Source organism: Coloeus monedula, assembly GCF_965178545.1.
Source record: "Coloeus monedula genome assembly, chromosome: 2".
Classification (NCBI taxonomy): Eukaryota; Metazoa; Chordata; class Aves; order Passeriformes; family Corvidae; genus Coloeus; species Coloeus monedula.
The window spans coordinates 115,443,154-115,466,326 of record NC_138782.1 but is presented as its reverse complement, the minus strand read 5'-3'; the positions used below and the strand labels follow the sequence as shown (position 1 = coordinate 115,466,326).

At 43.2% G+C, this 23,173-nt stretch overlaps 1 protein-coding gene across 1 annotated transcript in view; it reads left to right on the top strand.

Moving 5' to 3' along the window:
- The window catches only part of CDC5L (cell division cycle 5 like), a 31,866-nt gene extending 17,606 nt beyond the window's left edge, over positions 1-14,260 (top strand). Inside the window, exons 14-16 of the mRNA XM_082303401.1 lie at positions 48-245; positions 11,746-11,958; positions 13,051-14,260. Of these exons, the coding sequence (XP_082159527.1) occupies positions 48-245; positions 11,746-11,958; positions 13,051-13,155 (516 nt within the window). The 3' untranslated portion in view covers positions 13,156-14,260. The remainder of the gene's footprint in view (positions 1-47; positions 246-11,745; positions 11,959-13,050) is intronic.
- The last annotated feature ends 8,913 nt before the right edge of the window (positions 14,261-23,173 follow it).

Here is a 23,173-nt window from a genome sequence, read left to right as displayed (position 1 = left end):
TGTATCCTGTGTATTGTAACTGCAGTTTCTCTCATCCTTTCCAACAGGCACAGGATCTACTGGCACAAGAGATGGAGGTGGTAAAGCAAGGAATGGGGCATGGGGAGCTGTCAAGTGAAGCTTATAACCAGGTGTGGGAAGAATGTTACAGCCAAGTGTTGTACCTGCCTGGACAGAGCCGCTACACAAGGGCTAACTTGGCCAGCAAAAAGGACAGGATAGAGTCACTTGAAAAGAGACTTGAGGTCAGTGTCACTTTTTTCTGCCTTCTGCACCTCCTTCTTTCTTGAGTTTCCTTGTTTTGGGTTTTTTTCTCTGTAGGAGTTCATTTAAGTCTTTTGAAGGGATTAATTTGAAAAGGTTGTTGAGGAATTCTAGGGAGTTCATAGATGTTTCTGAGATACTTAAACCAACTTCTCTCATTTTCCTCCTCAAAATATCCCCACACAGAGTACTCCCACATACAGTTTCTCTCTGCACTATTAGCTGGGACACAGCTCATCCACTTTATTCTCAGCTGGAGAGAAGGTCAAGTTCTGCTGTCTCTTAATTGCATGTGGATTTTTTGTTGTTTTCCTAATCTCTGCTGTGAGTGGATCAGATCTTTCTCATATTGTACGTTGTCCTTGATTGTGGCCAGTATGAGGAGAAACTTCAGAGAAGGATGCTTAAAAGAACCATCTCTGTCCCAAAGCTCCTCTCAAGTTCTCTTTCCAACTTAAGATTTGGTTTCTGACTGCTACATACATGAAGGTTTAGATAGTCCTGAATTCCTGCCAGGCTGGCATCTTCTGGCAATTTCAGTGATTCCCTGCAAATAAGAACAATGGATGTTTGTGCTTCCATTCCACTTTATCAGACCCTTTGACACTGATTTCCCTTGCCCAGTCACCTCTCTAGATTTTCACCCAAACAAAAAAACCCATACAAAACCCCAAAAACAGACAATATTAATGTAAACATGTAAGCTTGTTTGAAATGGTTTCTTGCCACAGAATATGTTTGTTTTGACTTGCAGTAAGTCATTAAATGTTTTCTAAAGTACCATTTTAGCCTAAAAGTCTCTCTAAATTATGAAGGCATCAGATTATTTTTTTCCATGGTAAAAGGAAACTTTTTTGGTAAAGTTTTTCTGTATTTGACATCAACATAGCTACTGTTGCTAGAAGTAAACCTCCCCAAACAGCTGCTACCCCAGAAATAGCATGAGAGGCCAGAAAGGCTGAATTTCATTTGGTTCTTACACATGAAATACAGCGTGAGTGTGTGTTTTGTAGAGTCTATCAGTCAAGAGCATTGTCCAAGTACAGATCCTGCAGTTGTTAGCCAAGCTCTTGGGCTGGGAGCAGTTCACCTGCCTGTAGTCTAGTAGTAAGGGTTGAATATGAGCTGCAGAGCCCTTGTCGTGCTGCTGCTCACCCAGCAGAGAGCACCATTGCCCTGTCCAGCTCTGCCTGACAAGCTCTCACTTGATCTGCTTTGCCAAAGCCATGTGAGAGCTCAGCAGCAGCCTGGCCGTGCATGGCAGCAGGGCCGGGCGGGCAGTGTGCCAGCAGTCGGAGGGCTGCACCTAATTTGTGTACAAATGCTTTTGAAATTTAAATATCTTAGGCCCAAAACGACATTAGAAGGGCATTATTAAAGTTGCAAAGTCAAACAGTCCAAGTTAGGGAATGCACGAACAGCCTTAATTTGCCTATGCATATGCTTTTTGAGACAGTCTTTAATTTCATGATTACAGCCTAGTTTTTCCACAGACTCATTTACTGCACAGGGTGGATGGTACTTGTTTAATGAGTAGCTCTTGAATATTTTGTTTTCTCTTAATTGTTTGGTGTGTGGCCCTGTGCCTTTATCCCGTGCACTGTTTCTGTAGTCTAAATTGGTTACTTCTGTGTGGGCTTTTTTGTGCTGTTGATTTCTGTCCTTCTCTTCCCAATATTTGAATGAGTAGTTGGTGGTGGAATGCTTATTAAGGATACTGAAGCAAAGTAAGGTCAAGTTTATCATTCATCAAACTCGTGTGTGTTTGTTCGAAGCGCTCGTTGCTCTGCAGTCACAAGACAGTCACCCAGAAAGCAAAATGTGAATCAGAGGTCTTGCAAAAAAAAAAAAATTGGGTTTCATTTGCTGCCAACATTGCATGGGACTCTGTGAAAGGCACCTAACAAAATCCTGTTAGCTGTGTCCCATCAGGCTGAGGAAGATGATCCTGCCCCTCTTCTCAGCCCTGCTGAGGCACATCTGGAGTGCCATGTCCAGTTCTGGGCTCCTCGGGACGAGAGAGACTTGGAGCTCCTGAAGCACGTCCAGCGCAGGGTGACAAAGATGATGGAGGGACTGGAGCATCTCCCTGACAAGGAAAGGCTGAGGGAGCTGGGGCTGTTCAGCCTCAAGAGGAGACACAGCTGAGAGGGGCCCTCATCCCTGTCTGTTCCTGTCTGCAGGGAGGGCTCAGGGCAGGGCCCGGGCTCTGCTCCGTGGGGCCCAGCAATGGCACCAGAGGAACGGGCAGGGACTGATGCCCAGCAAGTTCCACCTGGACATGAGGCAGAACTTCTGTCCTGGGCAGTGACTGAGCCCTGAACAGATTGCCCAGAGAGGCTGTGGAGTCTCCCTCACTGGAGATACTCCAGAACCGTCTGGACACAGTCCCATTCCCTGTGCTCTGGGTTATTCTGTTTGAGCAGGGAGGAGGGACCAGATGATCCACTGTGATCCCTTCCAACCTGACCCATTCTGTGCTGTGATCAGTCACTGCAGCTATGAGACTCTGGCTAATACAGCTACATACCCTGGGACCTCAGAGTGCTGCTGGATGAGGCTGATGGCTTGGTTCACTTCCACACAATCCTGCTCTTCCATTTTCCTGTGTTCTGAAATACCACCCCTCAGTCCAGGCAGGCGCTGGGGTCAGCAGAGCCCCATGACTGCAGGTGCAGTGAGCACTGTGCTGCCTCTCACAGCTCACTGTTGTTGAGTGCAGGTGGACTCTGTGCAAAGTTAAATTTGACCTGAAAATCTCTCCCAAGTGTGTGCAAAATGCAGTTTAGTGCAGCTCTGTGGCCTGACCCTAAAAGGTCCTTCCTAAAAGCAAGATCTACATGTACAGGTTTTTTAAGCATGGGTCACCTGCTGAATCATTTTTTAAACAGCAAATAAAAAGCATAGCAGTTTAATGAACAAATGAATATGCAATGAAAAAAGCAGTGATTTTTTTTCCTAACCCATTCTCAGCAATGAAAAAAACCCACCTTCATTTTAATGTTTTTCCAAGGAAAATTGTCTGAAAGCAATACGAGTTGAAACAGATATTTTAATGGGAAGTATCAGACAAGCTTAATGAAAAGCAGGGATATTAGCTCAGCTTTCAGTATCCCAAGACACTTGCTTGTACTGTTAACTTTCTTTAAGAGAAGAGTAGAAACTGTAAAACAGAGTTTGCCAGCAACAGCAACTTAATGTTGGTCAGTTTTGGGGGCTGCTTCCTCCCCTTTATAGTGCACTAAGATCATTAGCGAAAAAACCCACAAGAGTGTAGTGATATCTGGCACAGCTGCACATGGGGAAGCAACTGTCTGTAGTTCCATATGGGACTGCTGACATGCTGCAGATCGTGTGCAGAAAAATCAAGCTATTTCTGAGTCTGTCTTTGTCGCTCAGAGCTTCCTGGCTGGATTGATGGTGTGGACACACAGTCATTTCCCTCTAATTGTCCTGTTCTCACATTCTGAGTGGTTTAGTCGTGGCAGCCTATGTTGACATGACATTTATCTTTCTCAAATGGATGCTGATATCACAAACAGATTTGTGTTGTTATTGATGAACTTGAGGAGGCAAAGTGGAGCCGTTGTGGAGAGCTTCTGTTTGGCTGGGTATCCTGTCCAGGCATCATCAGTAATGCACAACTCAGCTGTAGTTCTGGTGTTGGAGTGTACTGCTGTGTATTAGTAATACTTTTCATTTCTTTGTTTCGAGGGGTTTGGACTCTTTGAATGTGTTGCTTAATGTGGTTTAGGAGTGCTACAAGATTAGTATGTGAATTTTCTTGCATTACAGATAGGGAATTTGAGGTCCATGTGAGTGAATCCCTGTGACCTCAGTATGTGTCTGTGGTACACCTCTAGATTTGTGGAATTTTCTGATCTTTCCAATAGTTTCTAGAAATCCAGAATATTTTTTCAAGGCTAGGCTACTCTGCAGAGCAAGTGATTTCAGAAATTGGAGTTTTCTGATGCGTGCAGTGGTGTTCAGTAACTGCTTCAGTTCTCTGCAATATCTTTTGCTCCTTTCTCTTCCAAACAATATATTTATGAAGAAAAGCATTCCTACTAACATATGTTAACTAGGTTTATTTATTTCATTATAAGATGAAATGAGACAGTAAAGGCATCTATTTAACAACCTAGTTGCTTCCCTTTGTAGTTCACAACATAGAAACTTCCTGTCATCTTTACTTTTCCTTTGAAGATGGTTAATTGTCTTGGGTGACTTGGCAAGTTGGCTTGCAGAATACAAATACTTTTGCTAACATTGTGGTAGTTAACATTATCATTTCAGTTGATACTAAATTATAAACACTATTGGAAGCCTACAGGGGAAACGTTCAAGATAAACTGTATATGCAAAATATAGTAAATTATCTAATTTTGCAGTATCCAAGATACATCAGGGTGGTGATTTACCAAAGTGTTGATTTTTGCTTTTGATTGCAGCCCAAGTCCTCTGAATTAGTTCAGATTAAAAACAACTCGTTTAGCTGGAGTTTTATGGGTTACATGGTACACTCTGCTGCAGGGTGTATCACTTAGTTTATTGGAGATTGTATTTTAATTTCTCTCTAGTTTATGTGCTTCTAAAGTTTGTGGTTTCTTTTGCATTTTTAGGTGTGCTGGTACTAAGAAAGCACCTGGAGAAAATAAGAGATTATTTAGGACTAGGAATAGAGAAATTACTCACAAAACTAAAATATGGTGAAAATCCTGAGTCGCATTGCTTTTATGGTCACATATTATTTTGTGCTAATGTCTTGCCTTTGTAGAATACACTTTTTTTAATAAGATCTGTTGGGAATATAGTTGGCAGAGGATCACAGCAGAAAGTTATCAGGGGTCTTCACTGTCAAATTGTTCAGAATCTGGTAACTTAGCATGCTTAGAAATAAAGTTCAGCATTGACAAAGCTCTCATTGCAAAGGCCTTTGCACTCCCTCACTGTTCAGAATTGACTGCTGCAGGATCATTGTGGGGCTTCTGCTGGGATTGAGAGCAAGCCAGGCTCTTCGCCAGCTCCTTTATTGCCTGGGCTTCCACAACATTGTCAGCCTCTGGAAGAGGCCGGTGCAGGCACTGTGGGTGTGCAGGGGCAGTGTTTGAAGGTAATTACACTCTGCTGGATGCCTTGTGACCTCACCAGACACAGCAGTAACCCATGTTTGCTTATGGTTAATCAAAGCTCTTGGCATTGGGTGGCTGTTGCTGTGTGTGATCTTAATGCAAGGTTTTTCTTTCCCAGTGAGTGGTAGAGAGTTTCCCAAAAAGTTTAGTAAAAATAATCAGTTTTTCATCATAAACTACTCCTCTAGACATGTTTCTGCTGTGATTGAGATAGGATCATAGAATCATTAAGATTGGAAAAGACCTCTAAGGTCATCAACCTTATACCACCACCTTGCTCACCTCTAAACCATGTCCTCAAGTGCCATAGCCACACATTTTTTGAACACTTTCAGGGATGGTGACTTTACCACTTCCCCATGCAGCCTGTTCCAATGCTTGGCAATCCTTTCCATAACAATTTTTTTTTCCTAATATCCAGTGTAAACTACCCCAATGCAATTTGAAGCCATGTCCTCTCATCCTGTCACTTGTTACCTGGGAGAAGAGACTGACAGCCACCTCAGTACAATCTCCTTTCTTTGTAGAGATCATATATGGGTATCCCTCATAAAATTGCTGGTCTTAGAAGCAGTTCCCAAATAAAAATGTTCAAAGTGGACTTTAATGTCATTGCTGTAGATCAGCAGTGACTGCTGACTTACACAGTACCTTTTCTAGATTATTCTAGTTTTAGGTAGTTGGATGCTGTGAACTTCTGTGGCAACACTTGCTTTTCATATACCGTGTTGTCTTTACTCAACAGTCACACCAGCTCATGTTATGACGTTTGAAGACAAGTCATTATAATTTCTGGAACATACTTCAGGGGGAGCATGCTCTTGAGTCATTAGATTTGTCTGTGAGTAGAGAGAATAGCATTCTTCAGATATCAGTAAGTCATAATGCTATAATGATCCACATGGCTAAGTACAATATAGGAGTTTACCTGGGGCTTCCCTGTTAAATTGGGAAAAGGCATCTGGTCTAGTTTCAGTTGTGAAGTTGTGGTTGCTTACCAGCAGTGCCTTAAATTGAGGATTTTTTTAAGTGAAAAACTTTGTGTGAACCCAGTCAACTAGAATTCATTTCTTGCTTTTTCATGTCTTAATAGCCACATGTTCAGTCCCTCTGCCTACTCTGATCCTGATCAACACCTTTTCATGATCCTCATTCTCTCTCATACATTAAGTAAAGCGCCTTACTGGTGAGGCCAGATTGGGCTTGGATTTGGGCTTGGAGCAACCTGGTCTAGTGGAAAGTGTCCCTGCCCATGGCTGAACAGTTGGAATCTTGATCTTTCAGGTCCCTTCCAAACAACCCAACCCATTTTCTGATTCTGTGATCTTCAGTGTCACTGCAGAAATGTGAAATTGTGTCAAGCCCATGGAGTGGTTTCAGTCAATGAGCTGAGCTAATGTTTAATAGATTGAGGCCATATTGTTCTACACTGGACATGCAATTTTGGTTTGATACTAACACCAAGCCTCAGTTTCTAGCAGAGTTGACTTATCTTTTACTAAATTAAGGGTAACTAAGGCAGGGCTCTATGGAGAATTTTGCCTGGTCAAACTCTAGACAGATGAAACAGTGTCAAGCCAAAAATGGAGAATTCTGTCCAAGAGCTTAGAACTGAAAAGGTATTTTTAAGTAGAGAAATTAGTGACTTTTTTTAAAAAAAACAGGTAATTGTTGAGTGCACCATAAGCTTGTAAAGGCAGGTGACCCCAGCATGGCCAGAGTATTCTGTAGTGTTGGGTCCTCATTGTGCCTGGGGTGGTTGGAAATGTCTGGCTTGGAGTACGAGCTGCTGTCGAGCTGAGCACGCTCTCACCCCAGCCACTGCAGCTGAGCCAGCACGAGCCAAGCTCACAGACCTGCCATTCCAATTAAGTTAATCCATCTCCTGCCAGCAGAACTGAAATGGGGAGGGCCACATGTGGGTCTGAGGTGAGGAAGGAAGTTAAGTAACATTTAGAGTAGTCCTATGTATGTTCCAAGAGTACCCTGCTCAGCCGGCGTAGCTGAAGCTGGCAGAGGATTGCCCTGCACAAGTGAGGCAGCTTTGTGATGATGTTGATTCTCCAAGGTCATGGAACAGGTTGGTTTACTTTGACTGTGGCTCTGCTCTGAACGTGCAGCAGTTTTTCTTCCATGTTTGTTTAATCCATCCAGCATGATTAGGAAGATCAATTAAAAGACAAGAGAGCTTAATGCCGTTCAGGGATTACCAGAAGCTCCACATTAAATGGAAGGAAAACAAACCAGTCAGTACAGGGAAAAAGCCCTTGGAACTGAGAAGGGGTGTCCTCAGTAGACCTGGTGAGATGAGAACTCTGAAAATGCAGTTTTTAAGGCACTTGAGCTCTTCCTTCTTCAGGGTCAGTTTTTCTTAAATCTTTCCCAGTGAATGTTTGTTCTCATAAGGAGTCCTTCCCTGTCCTTCGTTGTCCTTAGTTTAACCTTACAGCTAACCTCCTGTCTAAAATTTCCTTCCCAAATTTAAGTCACTCTTACTTTCTCAGGGGCCGTAAGAGCAGATTAATTTTTCACAATGAGCTTCGTGATATTTAAAGCAGGGTGTTGTGTCTTTCTTCTTTTTCTCTATATTTTTGTTAGGCAGAGGAAAAACAAACAAAAAAACCCTGGTTTTCCAGTCAGTCTCCCTTTTCTAGATTGTGTTTTATAAACCTCTGGTTATGTCTGTTGCTCTTTTGGCTCTTTTGTCTGCTGCTTGTTTTGGTTTCTCTTCCTTGGTTCTCTAGTGCAGTACTGAAAACTGAACACCACTTTACTAGTCATGAGGGAAGGCTTTTACATCAGAGATTTGGGATGGGATGAGGCTCCCACACTTGCCTTAACATCATATATCATCTTACCCTGTGTCTGTACATGCTGTTCTCATTTTGCTGTAGCTGGTATAAAAGTCAGCAGAACCAAAGCTGGCCAAGGAGCAGTACAAAATAAATAAGTGGAGAAATCTTTCAAATGTCTTTACTCTTTCTGTTAGGTTCAGGGGGAAATGGTTGTCAGATTTTACTCAAATCTATTTCTTTGCTTTAAGCAAATAATGTAGACTACTGTTTAAACACACCTCTTCATAACTGCTTGGAATTTTTAGTTTGGTATCTGAGCCTTAAAATTTTATGAAGCTTGAACTGAAATTTTATGCAGTTGTTGGCACTAATGCAGCAGTCAGCAATTTTTAATAAATAGTATTTGTTACAAAAGCTGAGGACCTCCTTTTGACCTTTTCATAGTAGGTCCTAAAATTCTGTAGTTGGGAGGGAGGGGAAAAGGTGGTGAGTGTTCACATTTCTCCATAAGCAGAGAAGGAAGAAAAGCCTGTTATTTCTGGTTTTAGATACTTTTCTTTTTCCCCCTTTTCTTACTACTTTTTTTTTTTTTACAGCAGTGAGGCCTATGATAATCCAAGATGGACAAGGAGCTGAGTAGAAAAGCAGTATAGCAGCCTATAACATTAGGAGCTCTAGTAGTTAAGAGTCCAATATCCAGATGAACTCAGAAATACTAAGTCCAATTCTCATTGTCTAAAAATTTCAATAGTGCTTAAATAATCCAGATCTGACACTATAATAAGTGTTAGACTTGAACTGGCTTTGTTAAAAGCTTTAAATTTAAAAAGGCTGTATTATATCTAATACCTTAAGACAGTACACACTTAGGGTGAGATTGAACTACCTGGTCTTGGATAGCAGTGTCTGTACAAACAGGTTGTGCTCCCATCACAGTCGGTGAAGAGCCTTTCAGTGGAGTGTTTAATCTTGTCCCAAGGCCCTGGATCAGATGAGCCATACCCTGGAGTTGCCAGTTTCTCTCCTGATAACAGAAAGACCTCCTGTGACAAGGTCAAGTGTTGGTGTCTAAAGCCAAGCAAAGTGAATCCCAGCTGAAGAGTGTGAAAGTGTGAGACCAAGCCAGTACTGCCACTGCTGTTAGTGCTACTTGGAACATGGGGGTAATTCCGGTCTTGTGACCACAGTACCCTGATCCAGTCCTTTTCTGTATGGTGGGGATAGAGCTGATAACTGTATTTATGTCCTCATGCACTCAGTGTTTAACATTTCATTAGAAAATGAGGTTGTTGAGAGATCATAGAATCACAGAATGGTTCGGCTTGAAGGGGTCTTAAAGCTCAAGCTTCTTCCATCCCCTTGCCATGGGCAGGGACACCTTCCACTGTTCCAGGTTGCCCAGAGCTCCATCCAGCCTGGCCTTGGACACTTCCAGGGATAGGACAGCCACAGCTTCTCTGGGCAACCTATGCCAGGGCCTCACCACCGTCACAGTAAAGACTAAGATCTTCACTCAGAACAACAGAACACTGGTACTTCTCTAAATGGTCATTTTTAGCCTGCTCTGAAGGATGACATTGTGATGGGAGTTTCGTTCCACACCAGCCATACTCTACGTTGTCTGTAATGCTGGGAGCAACATGGACAATTGAACTTTGTTACATTAGGCCTCTGTTGCAAACAAAATTCTGTTTTCCTGTGCATCCATCTATTCCATGATCTCTAAATGTCAGTGGCCCTCAGCACACATTTTTCATCCAAGAAACTCTTAGGGTGGAAAATAGTTCATTGGCTGCACAGCTGTATTTGTTGTTGCAGTAATAGCATATTATTTACCAGTGAAGACATTTAAAGCTTTCATACTTTTCCATCAGAGAGTATCCTCACAAATCCCTAATCTATTTATTTAATTTTCTCTAGATTTATATAAATATTGAAAATGAGGCGCCTTTCTGTATGCTTAAAGCACCTTGGGCATAGCTTAAGTCTACATTGCAAACAGAGTTTGAAAAGCATAGCAGTCTGCATCTCTCTCCCCAGGAGCAAACTAGACAGCTCAGAAAGTCAAATTTCTCTTTCACTCACCCATTAACAGTTTGCTCCCTTGACCATTCACTTTGTTTATCTCTGCACCACCAACTAAAACTGTTCTAAATGAGTGAATAAATTGTTAAGGAGTAGGAGGACATGTTACAGAAGCCTGCAGCTGTGTAACAGAGGGTACTTCAGTACAGCTGGAGGGCTGGAAGGTTGATGAAATGCACTTCGCAGTAGTTTGGTGTGTAAAACTGATGGCTGGGGGTGTCTGGCTGACTGTAGTTACCACTGTGAAGGGCAGATCCCTTTGCAGTAGTTCCTTACCAAAGGAGTTCAGTTTCACTGGTAATAAATGATATAATATATTGGGTAATTGTAGCAATGAAAAGGTTCTGCTTTTTGGTTGATCGTTGGGAATTTCTTTGTATGTGAGAATGTTCACCAGCAAAGCTTTGATTTTTAAAGAAATGAGGCAAGGGTTGGTGACTTGAGACACTGTGGTTCCAAGTTAGCCTTTTATATTTTAACACTTGAGATACTTTCACATTTTATTTCATGTCCTGCACTAATATATCATTAAGTGTGGCAAAAATCAAAATCTGAGACGTCTGATTCCTTTTTTCTTGAGCTTGGCGTTGTTCACACAATCCTTTCTGAAAAAAAGGGTTTTGTTTTGGGTTTGGTTTTTTTTTTCAAGGAAGAAAGTAGCATTAGGAAAGCCTCAGCAAGGAACCTTATATCCCTGTTTAGAGATGTGAGCTGCTGCACCCCTCCACAGCTGTGCTCAGTGCTGGAGGCCTGTGTTCTGTCTTGGTTTCATAGGATCATAGAATGGCCTGGGCTGGAAGGGACCATAGGGCAGGGACACCTTCCACTAGCCCAGGTTGCTCCAAGCCCCATCCAACCTTGTACACTTCCAGGGATCCAGGGGCAGCCACAGCTTCTCTGGGCAACCTGTGCCAGGGGCTCCCCACCCTCACAGGGAAGGATTTCTTCCAAATGTTTAATGTAATATAATCTTCATCTTTAGGCCGTTTGTGATTGGGATTCAGTGGTAAAGATTTCTTTGATGCCTTCTTCCAGGCTTTAAAAATTCTGATGGCTATTTCATACTTTCAGTGGTCATTTAATTTTGCCCCAGGTGTAAAAATACACAAAGGCTTCTGTTACCTTTGCTATTTATAAATGTTTTATATAACATCTATAATATGTTAGCATTAATATCTCCAGTTATTGGCATTGTGTCCCAGTTGGCAGAATTTTGTAATTTATGTCACTTTTCTGTTTATGGTTTTTTTCTGGATTACAGTTTTAGAGATGTATTATGACTGTTATAAAGGTTTTAATCCAGAAGTCTGGGTTGTTGTAAAATGTGCAGTATGATTTTTTTAATAGAAATCAAAGAACTTGATCAGCTCAACACAATTCCACAGTTATATTTTTACTACTTTTTTTTTTTTTCCTCTTGACTTTTGAGTTCTGGCTAACTAAAGCAACTCTTGGGTTCCTTCTGGCAGATCAACAGAGGGCACATGACCACTGAAGCCAAGAGGGCTGCCAAGATGGAGAAGAAGCTGAAGATCCTTCTTGGTGGTTACCAGTCTCGAGCAATGGGGCTCATCAAGCAGCTGAATGATTTGTGGGACCAGATCGAGCAGGCCCACCTGGAGCTGCGCACCTTTGAGGAGCTGAAGAAACACGAGGATGCTGCGATCCCTCGGAGACTGGAGGTGAGATTCCAAAATCCAGTACCTGAGGTCAGACACAGGCACCTCATGGAAAAGATGTTTTTACAAGGCACAAGCTCTGAGTTTCACAGCCTGAGTTGGTATCAAGTTTTTAATGTTCTCTTAAAATTATACTTTTGGCTTTTACCAGATTCATCTGCCATTTACTTTGGTATCAAAGATCCTGTGATACACATATTAGAGGCTGGGACTAATCTGGCAATGTGTTCTTTAACTTTGGGGTTTTTTTATTTCCTTGTGTGGTTTATTTTATAAGTCTTCTGCAATGCGTATCAGCAGAAGTTCCATCTGTCTCTTAATTTGGTTTGTTTTGGTTTTAATTACTGTTAGAACTTAGGGTAAATGTAAAACTTTTCTAAAATCTCCTTCTTCCTTAAAAGTCAGTAGACTAAATGCTGGTATATACACCTGAAATCACTGCCCTGCAGCCACTTTCCTTAGTTTAAGGATCTCCAGGATATTCTCTTTTTATTCAGCTACCAACGTAGCCCTTTATCAAAACTCAGTCCTAGGTTTGAAGCAATGCCAGCCTTTCTTTCCAAGGAATAAGTTTTCACCTGAGCACAATTTTTCTTGTAATGTTTTTTTCCTCCAGAACAGAGGCTTCCATTGAGGCTTAGGTATTCTCAACCACTTGCTCTAAAAAAGATGAAATACATCAGTTCTTAAAACTGATTTTGCAAAGATGGTTTAGAAATGCTGATAGATGTGTCTACAAACTCAGAAGTGATTCATTGATTTAGTGAAAGATAACAGTTAGAACATATTAAATCACTTGATAGCTACTAACAGCACCTGTTTTTAGTAAATGGCAAGGTTCCAATTTGAAATCTCTCCTTTTGAAGCATTTTGATCTTAGCTGCTGTCAAAAACAGGGTGAGATACCTGACATTTGCTGTGAATCTTGATACTTTACATCAACTGAGTTTTTTTACATTTATATTTAAAATAAGTCATTTTAGCATTGTCTTGTCTTAATTTTGAGCTCTTCCTAAAATACAATCTTTGGTAATGATCTTCATAGGTGTGATTGGTGGAAAACTGACTGGTTGCTTAATGATATTTTCCTTACAGTGTCTGAAGGAAGATGTGCAGCGACAGCAGGAGAGAGAAAAGGAGCTCCAGCAGAGATTTGCTGACTTCATGTTGGATAAAGAGACTTTTCAAGCAAAGTATTAAAGCACAAAATTCTGTCTGTCACTGATGTAACATTTTTAAAGTCTTCAGATACTTCTCCAGCAGCTTTTGCCAGCAGTTGCAGAAATCAAGTGTAGTCTGCTGTTTGCATCTTGTCAAGTTTTGTTCCTTCAAAGGACTGTTCCAAATGCTCTAGGTATGACTAGCTCTGGCCAGTGTTAAAAATGGGATTGAAATGTACAAAATTTTATTGAAAGAAAAGAAAAATCACTCTGGTATGATTTTAGCCATGTCTTCATTTGCTAGGGTTATCACATCATTCCTAGTGTTTTATCAGTCTTAAGACCTGTAAGATACATACCTGCATAAAATAAAATGAATAATGTCTTTTGAATAAACCTGGAATGTTAAAAAACAATGAAGTAATAACGTCTGTCTTTTAACTAAAATTAATCTTCACGTGTCCCAGCCCTCCTTTGTGTTTGTGGTCTTCCCTTCCCCCTGCTGCTGCCTTTATTTTCCATGACTGATTAGCACTAGGAATTACCTAGTACCTGTGCAGGATGGTTGTTGTCCAGGTAATAAATACCACATTCCCAGCTCTTCTCTGTGCATGTGAAGGAACACTCCCAGCTTTATCCAGGTGCTCTAATGGTCATGCTGGCATAATCTCTCCATGCAGGAACAGAGTAGGGTTAAGTTTTATAAAGATGCCCTGCATGGCCTGACGGAACCATAGATTTCAGCAGAAAATCTACTGTTAAATTTTCTAAGTATTAATTTTTATAAATCATCTGCTTTGTTGCCCATGGTGTGGGATGGGAAAGAAGCTCCATATTTGCCCCTCCTCTCCTTCCACCACATCTCGACAGGATTTAATTGTCTCATTGCTTTGTCCTGAAGGGTAAGGATGGAATTAGGGAAAGGCAGGAATCCACTGTTTCCTATTCTTTGAAAATTTCCTAAATTTCATCCAAAATCTTCATCTGAGTACTGTTTAGTCAGACTGTACTTAGAGCCATAGAATGGTTTGGGTTGAAAAGGACCTTACAGATCCTCTCCTTCCAACCCCCCTGCCATGGGCAGGGACACCTTCCACTGTCCCAGGTTGCTCCAAGCCCTGCCCACCCTGGCCTTGGACACTTCCAGGGATCCAGGGGCAGCCACAGCTTCTCTGGTAAACCTGTGCCAGGGCCTCACCACCTCACAGGGAAGAATTTCTCCTTAACATAAAATCTAAATATTCTCAGTTTGAAGCCATTGCTCCCTGTCCTGCCACTCTGGTTCCTGACAAAGGGTCCCTCTCTGGCTTCCCTGCAGGCCCCCTTCTGTTCCTGAAGGTCACTGTGGGGTCTCCACAAAAGCTTCTCCAGGCTGAGCAGCCCCAGTTCTCCCAGCCTGTCCCCATAGGGGAGGTGCTCCTATCCCTGGAGCAATTTTGTGGCCTCCTCTGGACCTGCTCCAACTGTGCCATGTCCTTACAGTGGCCCCCAGGCCTGGAGGCAGCTCTGCAGATGGGGTCTCACCACCCAGCTCATGTTGAGTTCTTGTCAACACTTGGTTAGATGTTACCAAGTAAAATTTTGTCAGCTATTCCCAGTGCTTTTAATACAAGTATTTGCCGCAATCAGGCATCTCACTAGAGATTTCTATCAAAATTAGGTTTTCTAAAAATAAAAATATGCTCTCACGTGTTTATTTTTGTGGAAGTGTTTGGGGAACTTCTTCAGGGATCCATCATACTTCCAGCTCCTGCACTTTGGGTCTTTTGAGCTGTGGCTTCTGGAAAGGCACAGGGAAAAAGGCAAAACTGTTGTTAACAGCACAATATTTAGCAATTAAATACATCCAGTAACATGCATCGTGCAATTTTGCTTGCATATATTTGAAATTTAAATGGGGCTTTTGCTGTCTGGAATTTTACCAGATTACAGTGTCACTTTGCTTCGGCCTTGGGAGTGTTACTGGGGGACACTGTCAGGGTTGTGCCTGTGTAGCTCTGTCAATGCCATCCATGAAGATCAGTGATTACCAGATCTTTTTAAATGTTACCTGGCTGAGTCCTACTGATCACTGACAGGAGTAGGGACACAGCCAGCCTTGGAATATCTTTCCCTATACTCACCAGGACATCATTCTTCTGAAGTATTAATGCAATTATAGACTACATTCTTCTAGAAATGTGTTAAATATTAAACTAAGCCAGAACACATCTGGAAAGAAGTATTAAGCATCAATCTTGTAGCATATGGGGTATTTTAGCTTGGATGGTTATACCCAAAAGGAAAAATCATGGCATATCATGTCAGTTCTTGTGGTTGTGTGGTAGCTGGAGATATTAACAGAGAAACCCTTGTAGGTTTACCAATACCACAACTACAATTGTTTCCTTTCTTTTTAGGGTTGCAGCAGAGCCTCTTTGATGTGTCCTGTATTTTTGACAGCTTTGGAGTTAGACAGGTATTCAAACACTGCCTTAAATTGTTTAAATGACAAATTCAGAAGGACTGATCGTTCACAAAAGACTTTTCTTTCTTGAAATGCATGCAATTAACCAGTCATTAATTGCAGCAGGGAAGCATTTGTGGTGTGCAAAGCAGCAGGCAGAGGTGGTTGTATTTGAGAAGTACCTGCAGGAGGTTTGCTCACTGTTTTCTGCAGTACAGTTTGTTCACACAACACTTAAGTTCACAGTTGCCTCTGTCTTTAGTCATAATTTTTGTTCTAAAGTTTCTATCTCAATAATGAAAGAAAATTAATAAAGTCTCTTTCCTTTTAGCTTGGCCATGCCGTGTTTTAGCTTTGTACCTTCCCTGAGCTGCCTGCTCCAAGGCAGCCAGTCTTAGATCTGCTGAAATGAAATTACCCCAAAATCTTCACACAGGGTGCTCTGTTCATGGGTCTGCTGAGTCCAGAGGGGTGTGAACAGAGCAGCAGAGCCTGGTTAAAACATCCCGAGATCATTCAGGTGTGGGATCTTAAACTGGAGTGCTTAGGAAATCTGTCCAACCAAATTTGGATGCTGGTAGATGTCAGTGCTTCTAGCTGCAGGTGATGATGGAGCTTGGGCTTGCCTGATCTATTTCTTGATTTTAGGCCCAGTTTGTGTCCTGAACAGCACTCCCTGAATCTCCTTCTAAATTGCTTTGTAGCTGAATGCAGGTGTTTGATGGACACAGGAGTGACCAGCACACCTTGACAGCAAATTTTTATTTTAAATTTCTGAAGCCGGCCACTGATTTGATCTTTCTTTCCAAGAGCAATAATAAGTATAACCATAAACAAGGCAAACTCATGAACACTTTGCTGCAGTGGGCAAACTCTAACCTGACTGACAGAGGTGGGATGGGGGGTTGTGCTGTGTGTGTTAACAATTATTTTGAGAATTATTTAGTGTTCTCCCTGAGAAATTCCTCCATTTCCATTCAGCATGCCAAGATATATCTGCAAGCCTTTAAATAATTTCAGCTGATGATTTTCTTCCCTTCCTGGAATCAGACTTGGCATCTACATATTGGATCAATCCCATAGCTGGAGCCTGCTTCAAAGTCTGTGGAGTTGATAAGGCTGTCATTTACTTCAATTGAGTTGGATTCAGGTACCTGGGAAAGCCAAAGGGACTAAATTATAACAGCTGGGTGTCTCATCCGTACCCAGCAGATAACAGAAGCCATGAGCTCGAGGTAAGGGGGAGACTCCTCAAAGGCACAGGAGGTTCCCTGTGAGAAGTCCAACAGAGCTGGAGCCAGCTCCTCCAAACATGGCAAATCTCCAGAGAAATAAGTCACTCTAATTTTGGCCAGCAGTGGCCAAAACACGCCAGAGTTCTCTGGCTGCCTTAAAAAGAGACTTCCAGCACCAACAGGAGCATCTTGTCTTTGCCTGTTGCTGCTTGTTTGCCTTTGCACCCTTGTTTGCTGGGACAAGCGTTGGGGCAGCACATTTGGGTTAAGATATGTTAATTCAGCTTGATGGTCCAATTCTGTGTACAGGGCAGACATGAGCTGGGCCACGTTTCCAGGTAGGAAGTGCGAGTGAAGGTGGAAGTAGGGCAGAATAGTGGGTCCAAAGAGGGGCAATGAAGCTGGGGAAGGATCTGGAGCACAAGGGAGCAGCTGAGGGAGCTGGGGAGGCTCAGCCTGGAGAAAAGGAGGCTCAGGGGGGACCGTCTCACTCTCCACAACTCCCTGACAGGAGGGTGCAGCCAGGTGGAGGTCAGGCTCTGCTCCCTGGTAACCAGTGAAAGGGCAAGAGGAAATAGCCTCAAATTACACCAAGGGAGGTTTAGATTGGATATTAGAAAAGAATTTCTTCACTGAAAGGGTGGTCAGGCACTGGAACAGGCTGCAAAGGGAAGTGGTGGACCCACCACCCCGAAAATATTCCAAAAACATGTAGATGTGGTCCTTAGAGACGTGGTTTATTGTTGGGCTTGGCAGTGCTGGATTAATGTTTGGACTTGATGATCTGAGAGGTCTTTTCCGACCTAAATGATTCTGTGATTGCTTCTGTCAGAGGATGTCCCACTTCATTGTCTGCCTAAAGTGAGTGTGAAACATGGGCTGCGGTACTCCAAGGCCAGCAGCTGACATGAGGTAACTACCCACAATTAGCTCCCTGACAGACTCAGCTGGATCTGTGCCCCTGATGAAAGCGCTGGAGATTCATTGTTTTTTGTCATCATGGCCTGAACATAGATTTCTAAATAAAATGCATCACAACCCATGTCTGAACTTTTGTTTTGGCTGCAAACTTGCTAACAGTATCATAAACCAGTGTGTGAACTTTGGCTTGCCTTCAGTATCCTCGGTCAGTGATGTTGCTGGAGAAGAGGGATTACTGTGGTCTGGACTTAATCTGCCTTACATTCATCTCTGGAATCCAGTTTGCAGTTATCTTCCCTAATGTGGGTTCAAAGCAACACCTGTCTCGCAAGCAGGATTTAAAAGTGGAGTATCAAATAGCATTCCCCCATTTTCCCAGCTGAGTGAAAAGCACATTGAAAAATAGCCAGATACTCATCTAAAGGCAAAGTGTCTCTGTAACCTATTCCAGACCTATGCTCTCTGCCTTTCCGGGGCTCCAGCTTCTACCTTTCCTTACCAACACAAAATACCTGATTCTGCTGGTCTTGAAGACCTTCACTGGCATTAGGAGTGAGATCATACCCTGAAAGGACTTCAAAAGACACATTTGACCCATATCTAAGCCAATGCAGCCCTGTATCTCCACTAAGTACACAGAGTTGTCTCACTCTTTAAAAGCTCCACACTAGGCACTTTGAGACTTTAATAACTTTGAAGCATAGGGGAGTAGCAGTGGATGAAAAAAGAGGAGCTTCACTTTTTTTGGTTGCATGCAGGCCTTAGGTGAGTCATCTCCCCTCCAGCAAGCCTCATTAGCTTTTTTATGTATTTAAATGAGGTGGCTTTAACCAATTCCTGCTGCCTCAGGCATGAGTGTGATGCACACAGTAGGTGAAAAGGTAAAAGTGGGTATGAGCAGCGTTTCACAGCATCACTTCTGCTGCTGGTGTGATTACTCATAGTGGGTTTGATTGTTTGCCAGTTGTTGCCGGGCGTTGTCTGGGTTTACTGTAATTTATTGAGAGATTCCTTAGTGTCAGGGTTAGAAAAGTCTTGCTTTCAAGTCAAAGGTTTTTCACAGATCAGATTAGGCAGAGTCTGCCTCATTCGATGACTTTCAGGTTTCCAAGTTACAACCGTGGTACTGACGTGTTTGGATTCCTCAAGGATTCCTCAAAGGAAATGCAAGTACGTCTTTTAGGATCATTTATGTGCATCGAAAGCATTTACGAATTGCGATGCAAGGAAACAGAGACTATTTTATTTATTCACTTCATACATCAGATCTTTTGCCAAGTGCGTGCTACTGGTAAATGCCTCACAGGATCAGATAGGTGTGTGTGTTAGGTTCCCCTCTTCTCCTTCCGCACCCTCTCCGCTCCCAGGATAGAAATGTGGGGTCTGTTTTGTATAATTATCAGGCCAGTAGCATTTTTGAGTGTGTTATGCAGCTTAGGTGAGACTGTGGCCCCAGTGAATTCAATGGGAGATTTGGCTTCAGCTTCAATGGAGCTGAGATTTCCTTTCCTCTCCTCTCCTGTCTGTATTTGATGAGCCTTTCTGTCAGGAGAAGAAAGAGATCCTCTTTTGAAAAATAGTCATGAATGTTTAATAAAGCTGAATGAGCCAGCCAGGATTACGTTTTTAGCTCTATAGCCAGCAAAATCTATTCCAGAACTAATTCTGATTAAAAGAATCCACTGGTTGAACCTCAGACACAAAGGCACCCCTGGAGTAATTCAACTGTATGATATATTTATTTTTAAAAAAAACCTAATTATTGCATTGATCTTTGTAATATCTGGCTCATGTGTAAAACTGATTTCAAAGCTGTCTCTCTCTTATCTATAATTGTTCATGAATTATCTTAGGTCTTGGGCAGGACCATCACTGTGACTGGGTCTTAAAAAAAAAGTGAGTTTACTGACTTCATTAATTAAGCTCCATGGCAGACCATAAAATAACTATAAATAGAGGTTAAATTATTCCTTAGATTGTGTTCCCCCACTTTCTTTTTTTTTTTTCTTAACTCTGACTCAACCAAATCAATCTCTAGCACAGAACAGGCTTATCCCTTCTTGATCTCTGCTCCTGCCAAGCACTTCCAAGGGTCTGAGAAGAGGCAGGGTCTTTCATTAGACCATATAGGTGGAGAACACGGATATTTACAAAGTCCTGAACTCTGAAACTCACCTCCCTGTTCCAGCTGGTTTATTCAAAGATATTCTCCCTTCAAACTGCTGCTTCTACATCCTTAGCTCATCCTGGCTCCAACCTCGAGGATTTTTGTTCCCCATTTTCCTGGGGCTTTAGTTGAAAAGAGACAATGCTGGTCATCTTGCTTCAAGTTTAGAGGAAAACAAGACAAAACCAGGAACAGCAGCTTGGTGGGAACACCCTTGAGGTGTTATCACCCCACATAATAAATGGTTGGTCATTGCTTTAGAGGGCCCTGAGCAGTTTCTGTCCCTGTTGCAGCAGATGTTTAGTCACACAACTGTGTCATTTCACTATGACAAAGTGCCTTTCTGGGGGAGATGCCAAACTTTCAGCCCTGTCATGGATTGGAAGGTCTGGACCTTTGGTCACGCTTTTGCCAGTCCCAGAGATCAACCACCCAGCACTGCTGTGTTGCCTGGAAAGCACCCAAAATCTGGTGAAGGCAGAATTTTTTGGCTCTGGCTTCCTGCCTGGCCCCTAGATAGGAAGGTGGGAGTAGCTGGCTATTCTCTACTTCATGGAAGGATTATACAGCAGGGAAAAAAAATTGTATTTTATGGATTTCATGCTTGTTATAGCACATCCAGTGGATTCTATAGAATCATAGAATAATTAAGTTTGGAAAAAACCTCTAAGACATCAAGTCCAACCATCAACCCCGCACCACAATCATGTTCACCACTAAACCATGTCCCTAAGTGCCACTTCCACACAATTTTTGAACACTTCCAGGAGTGGTGACTCCACCACTTCCCTAGGCAGCCTGTTCCAGTGTTTGACCACCCTTTCTATGAAGAAATTTTTCCAAATGTCTAATCTAAACCTCCCCTGTGGTGCAGCTTGAGGTCATTTTATTCTGTCATTCTTAATAATATTACCAAAGTCCAGGAAAAAAAAAAGGGTCCTTGAACCTACAATCAATATAAAGTATCCCACCTAATCCTAAATCACATTAAGCTGGGGGTGAACAAGGATGTGGGCGAGATAGAACAGTGAATTTGATTTCCTATCAGGTCCTGTAATATGTTGTTAGCAGCAAAACAACCCCTCCAGCTCCACATTTAACTTCCTTTCATTGCAGATGCCTTTTGGTTAACAGCAAGGATCTGATTTAATTTTACAGTTACCCGGTGACCACAGGACGGGGATTGTGCATCACTAGAGAATGTGCAAACGTCTGCCTGCCTCCCCTTCTTCCAGCAGGAACAAGGCAGTGCAGGAGTGTGGCCAAGCCCATGTGGCTGTGACTGTAATTGAAAAAACTGCTGAATCAGACAGAAGGACAAGGGTTCACGCAGGAACTTGGGCCAGGCAGACACATGTCCTTGGAAGCACCAAGCAAAAAGTGACCACAAATAGTGGTGTGGCCAGGAGAGGTCGAGAGATGTCAGTTGGGTTGGAGGCACCTTCCTACCTTCGAGGACAGTGGTTTACATCTTCCTCAGGACAGGAAGAGGAAGTGCAGGCATGGATCTCCTCACTGGTAACCAGTGACAGGACCTGAGGGAATGGCCTGAAGCTGTGTCGGGGGAGGTTTAGGTTGGATATTAGGAGAAGGTTCCTCACCCAGAGGGTGGCTGGGCACTGGAACAGGCTCCGCAGGGAAGTGGTCACAGCACCAAACCTGACAGAGCTCGAGGAGAATTTGGACAGTGCTCTCAGGCACAGGGTGGGCTCCAAACCCAGCTTGGGCAACTGCTTCAGAAGGCAGTACACAGCGTGGATCAGCCTTTCCCCACCCATCCCCTTGGTTCAGGGAGCAGGAGCCCGGGAACAGCTGCACAGCGGCTGAGAGCCTGTCACAGCACACAGCTGGAAGCAGTTTTCCTGCAGAGGCTGAGCGCAGCTTCCAAGCCCCAGGGTGGAAGGAGGATACTGCAGGGAAGTGGGACAAGGCAGAGGAAGGGAGGGAGACAAGGAGCTGTAATGAAGTGCACACATGTGCATGTGTGAAGGGACGACCTGACACACAAGACGTGTGCCAGCAAAATTCATAAAAATAATGAAAAGTGAGTCCTGATGCTTCTCTGCTCATGTAACACATGCAGGGCTGACCTCAGATGCCTTCTGTCTGGCATCACCATGCTCCCAGAGATGATGGGACTCAGGTGACGTATTTGGTCTTTGGCCATCCCTGGCTCAAGCTCCTCATCAGAGAACTTGGCCCAATAAAAAACAAGGGAAGGGACAGGCGCAGCTGGAAGAGAATCATCATCATCGTAACTCTCTGCTGCTGAGCAGTGCCTGGACCAGGAGCTGCCCAATTTTGCAGTTTAGCAACAAGGCACTCAACTCCTCTTCACCCCTTCCCAAGCCAGGCAGACAGGAGCCCTTCGAGGCAGAGGTTGGGAGACTCCAGTCGGGTTTGTCTTTGTTGGGAGGCTCCAGTTGGGTTTGTCTTTGTTTATGATACCCAGTCACTGTAAAATGAAAAGTATCTGAGCAGTCCTCGGGCCTGGGTGTGGAGTCCAGAGCTGCTCCCTGCTTGCTGGCTGTCCCTCTGTGGTCACAGGGAGTTCTGTGCAGGGCATGGCCACATCTGGAGCAGCTGAGGGCACGTGGTCTGTTCAGCCCTGGGAAGAGGAGACTGAGGGGACACCTCATTGCAGTTACAACTTCCTCATGAGGGAAAGAGGAGGAGCAGCCACTGATGTCTTCTCTGTGGTGACAGTGACAGGACCTGAGGGAATTGCCTGAAACTGAGTCAGGGGAGGTTTAGGTTGGACATTAGGAAAAGGTTCTTCATCCAGAGAGTGTCTAGGCACTGGAATAGGTTCCCCAGGGCAGTGGTCACAGCACCAAACCTGACAGAGCTCAAGGAGCCTTTGGACAACGCTCAGGCACAGGATGGGATTGTTGGGTTTGTCCTGTGAAGGGACAAAAGCAGGACTGAATGATCCTTGTGGACCCCTTCCAACTCAGGATACTCTATGATTCTATGATCTGTGCCAGGAAACTAAACCACACCTATCCCTGTCTCTTGCATGGAGTATGTCCATGACCTTACTGAATTGGTTCTCCCAGGATGATAACTATGTCAAAAATTTTCCCTTGTCGCTGCTAACATCTGAGGAAAGCTTAGGAATCCATGCTGCAGAGGCGGCACACAACACAGACCTTGGCTCCAGCACACTGGTGACACGTGTATGTCATGTTTACGTATTTCATGCTTATTATAGCACATCCAGTGGATTCTATAGAATCATAGAATCATTAAGGCTGGAAAAGACCTCTAAGATCATCAAGTGCAACCA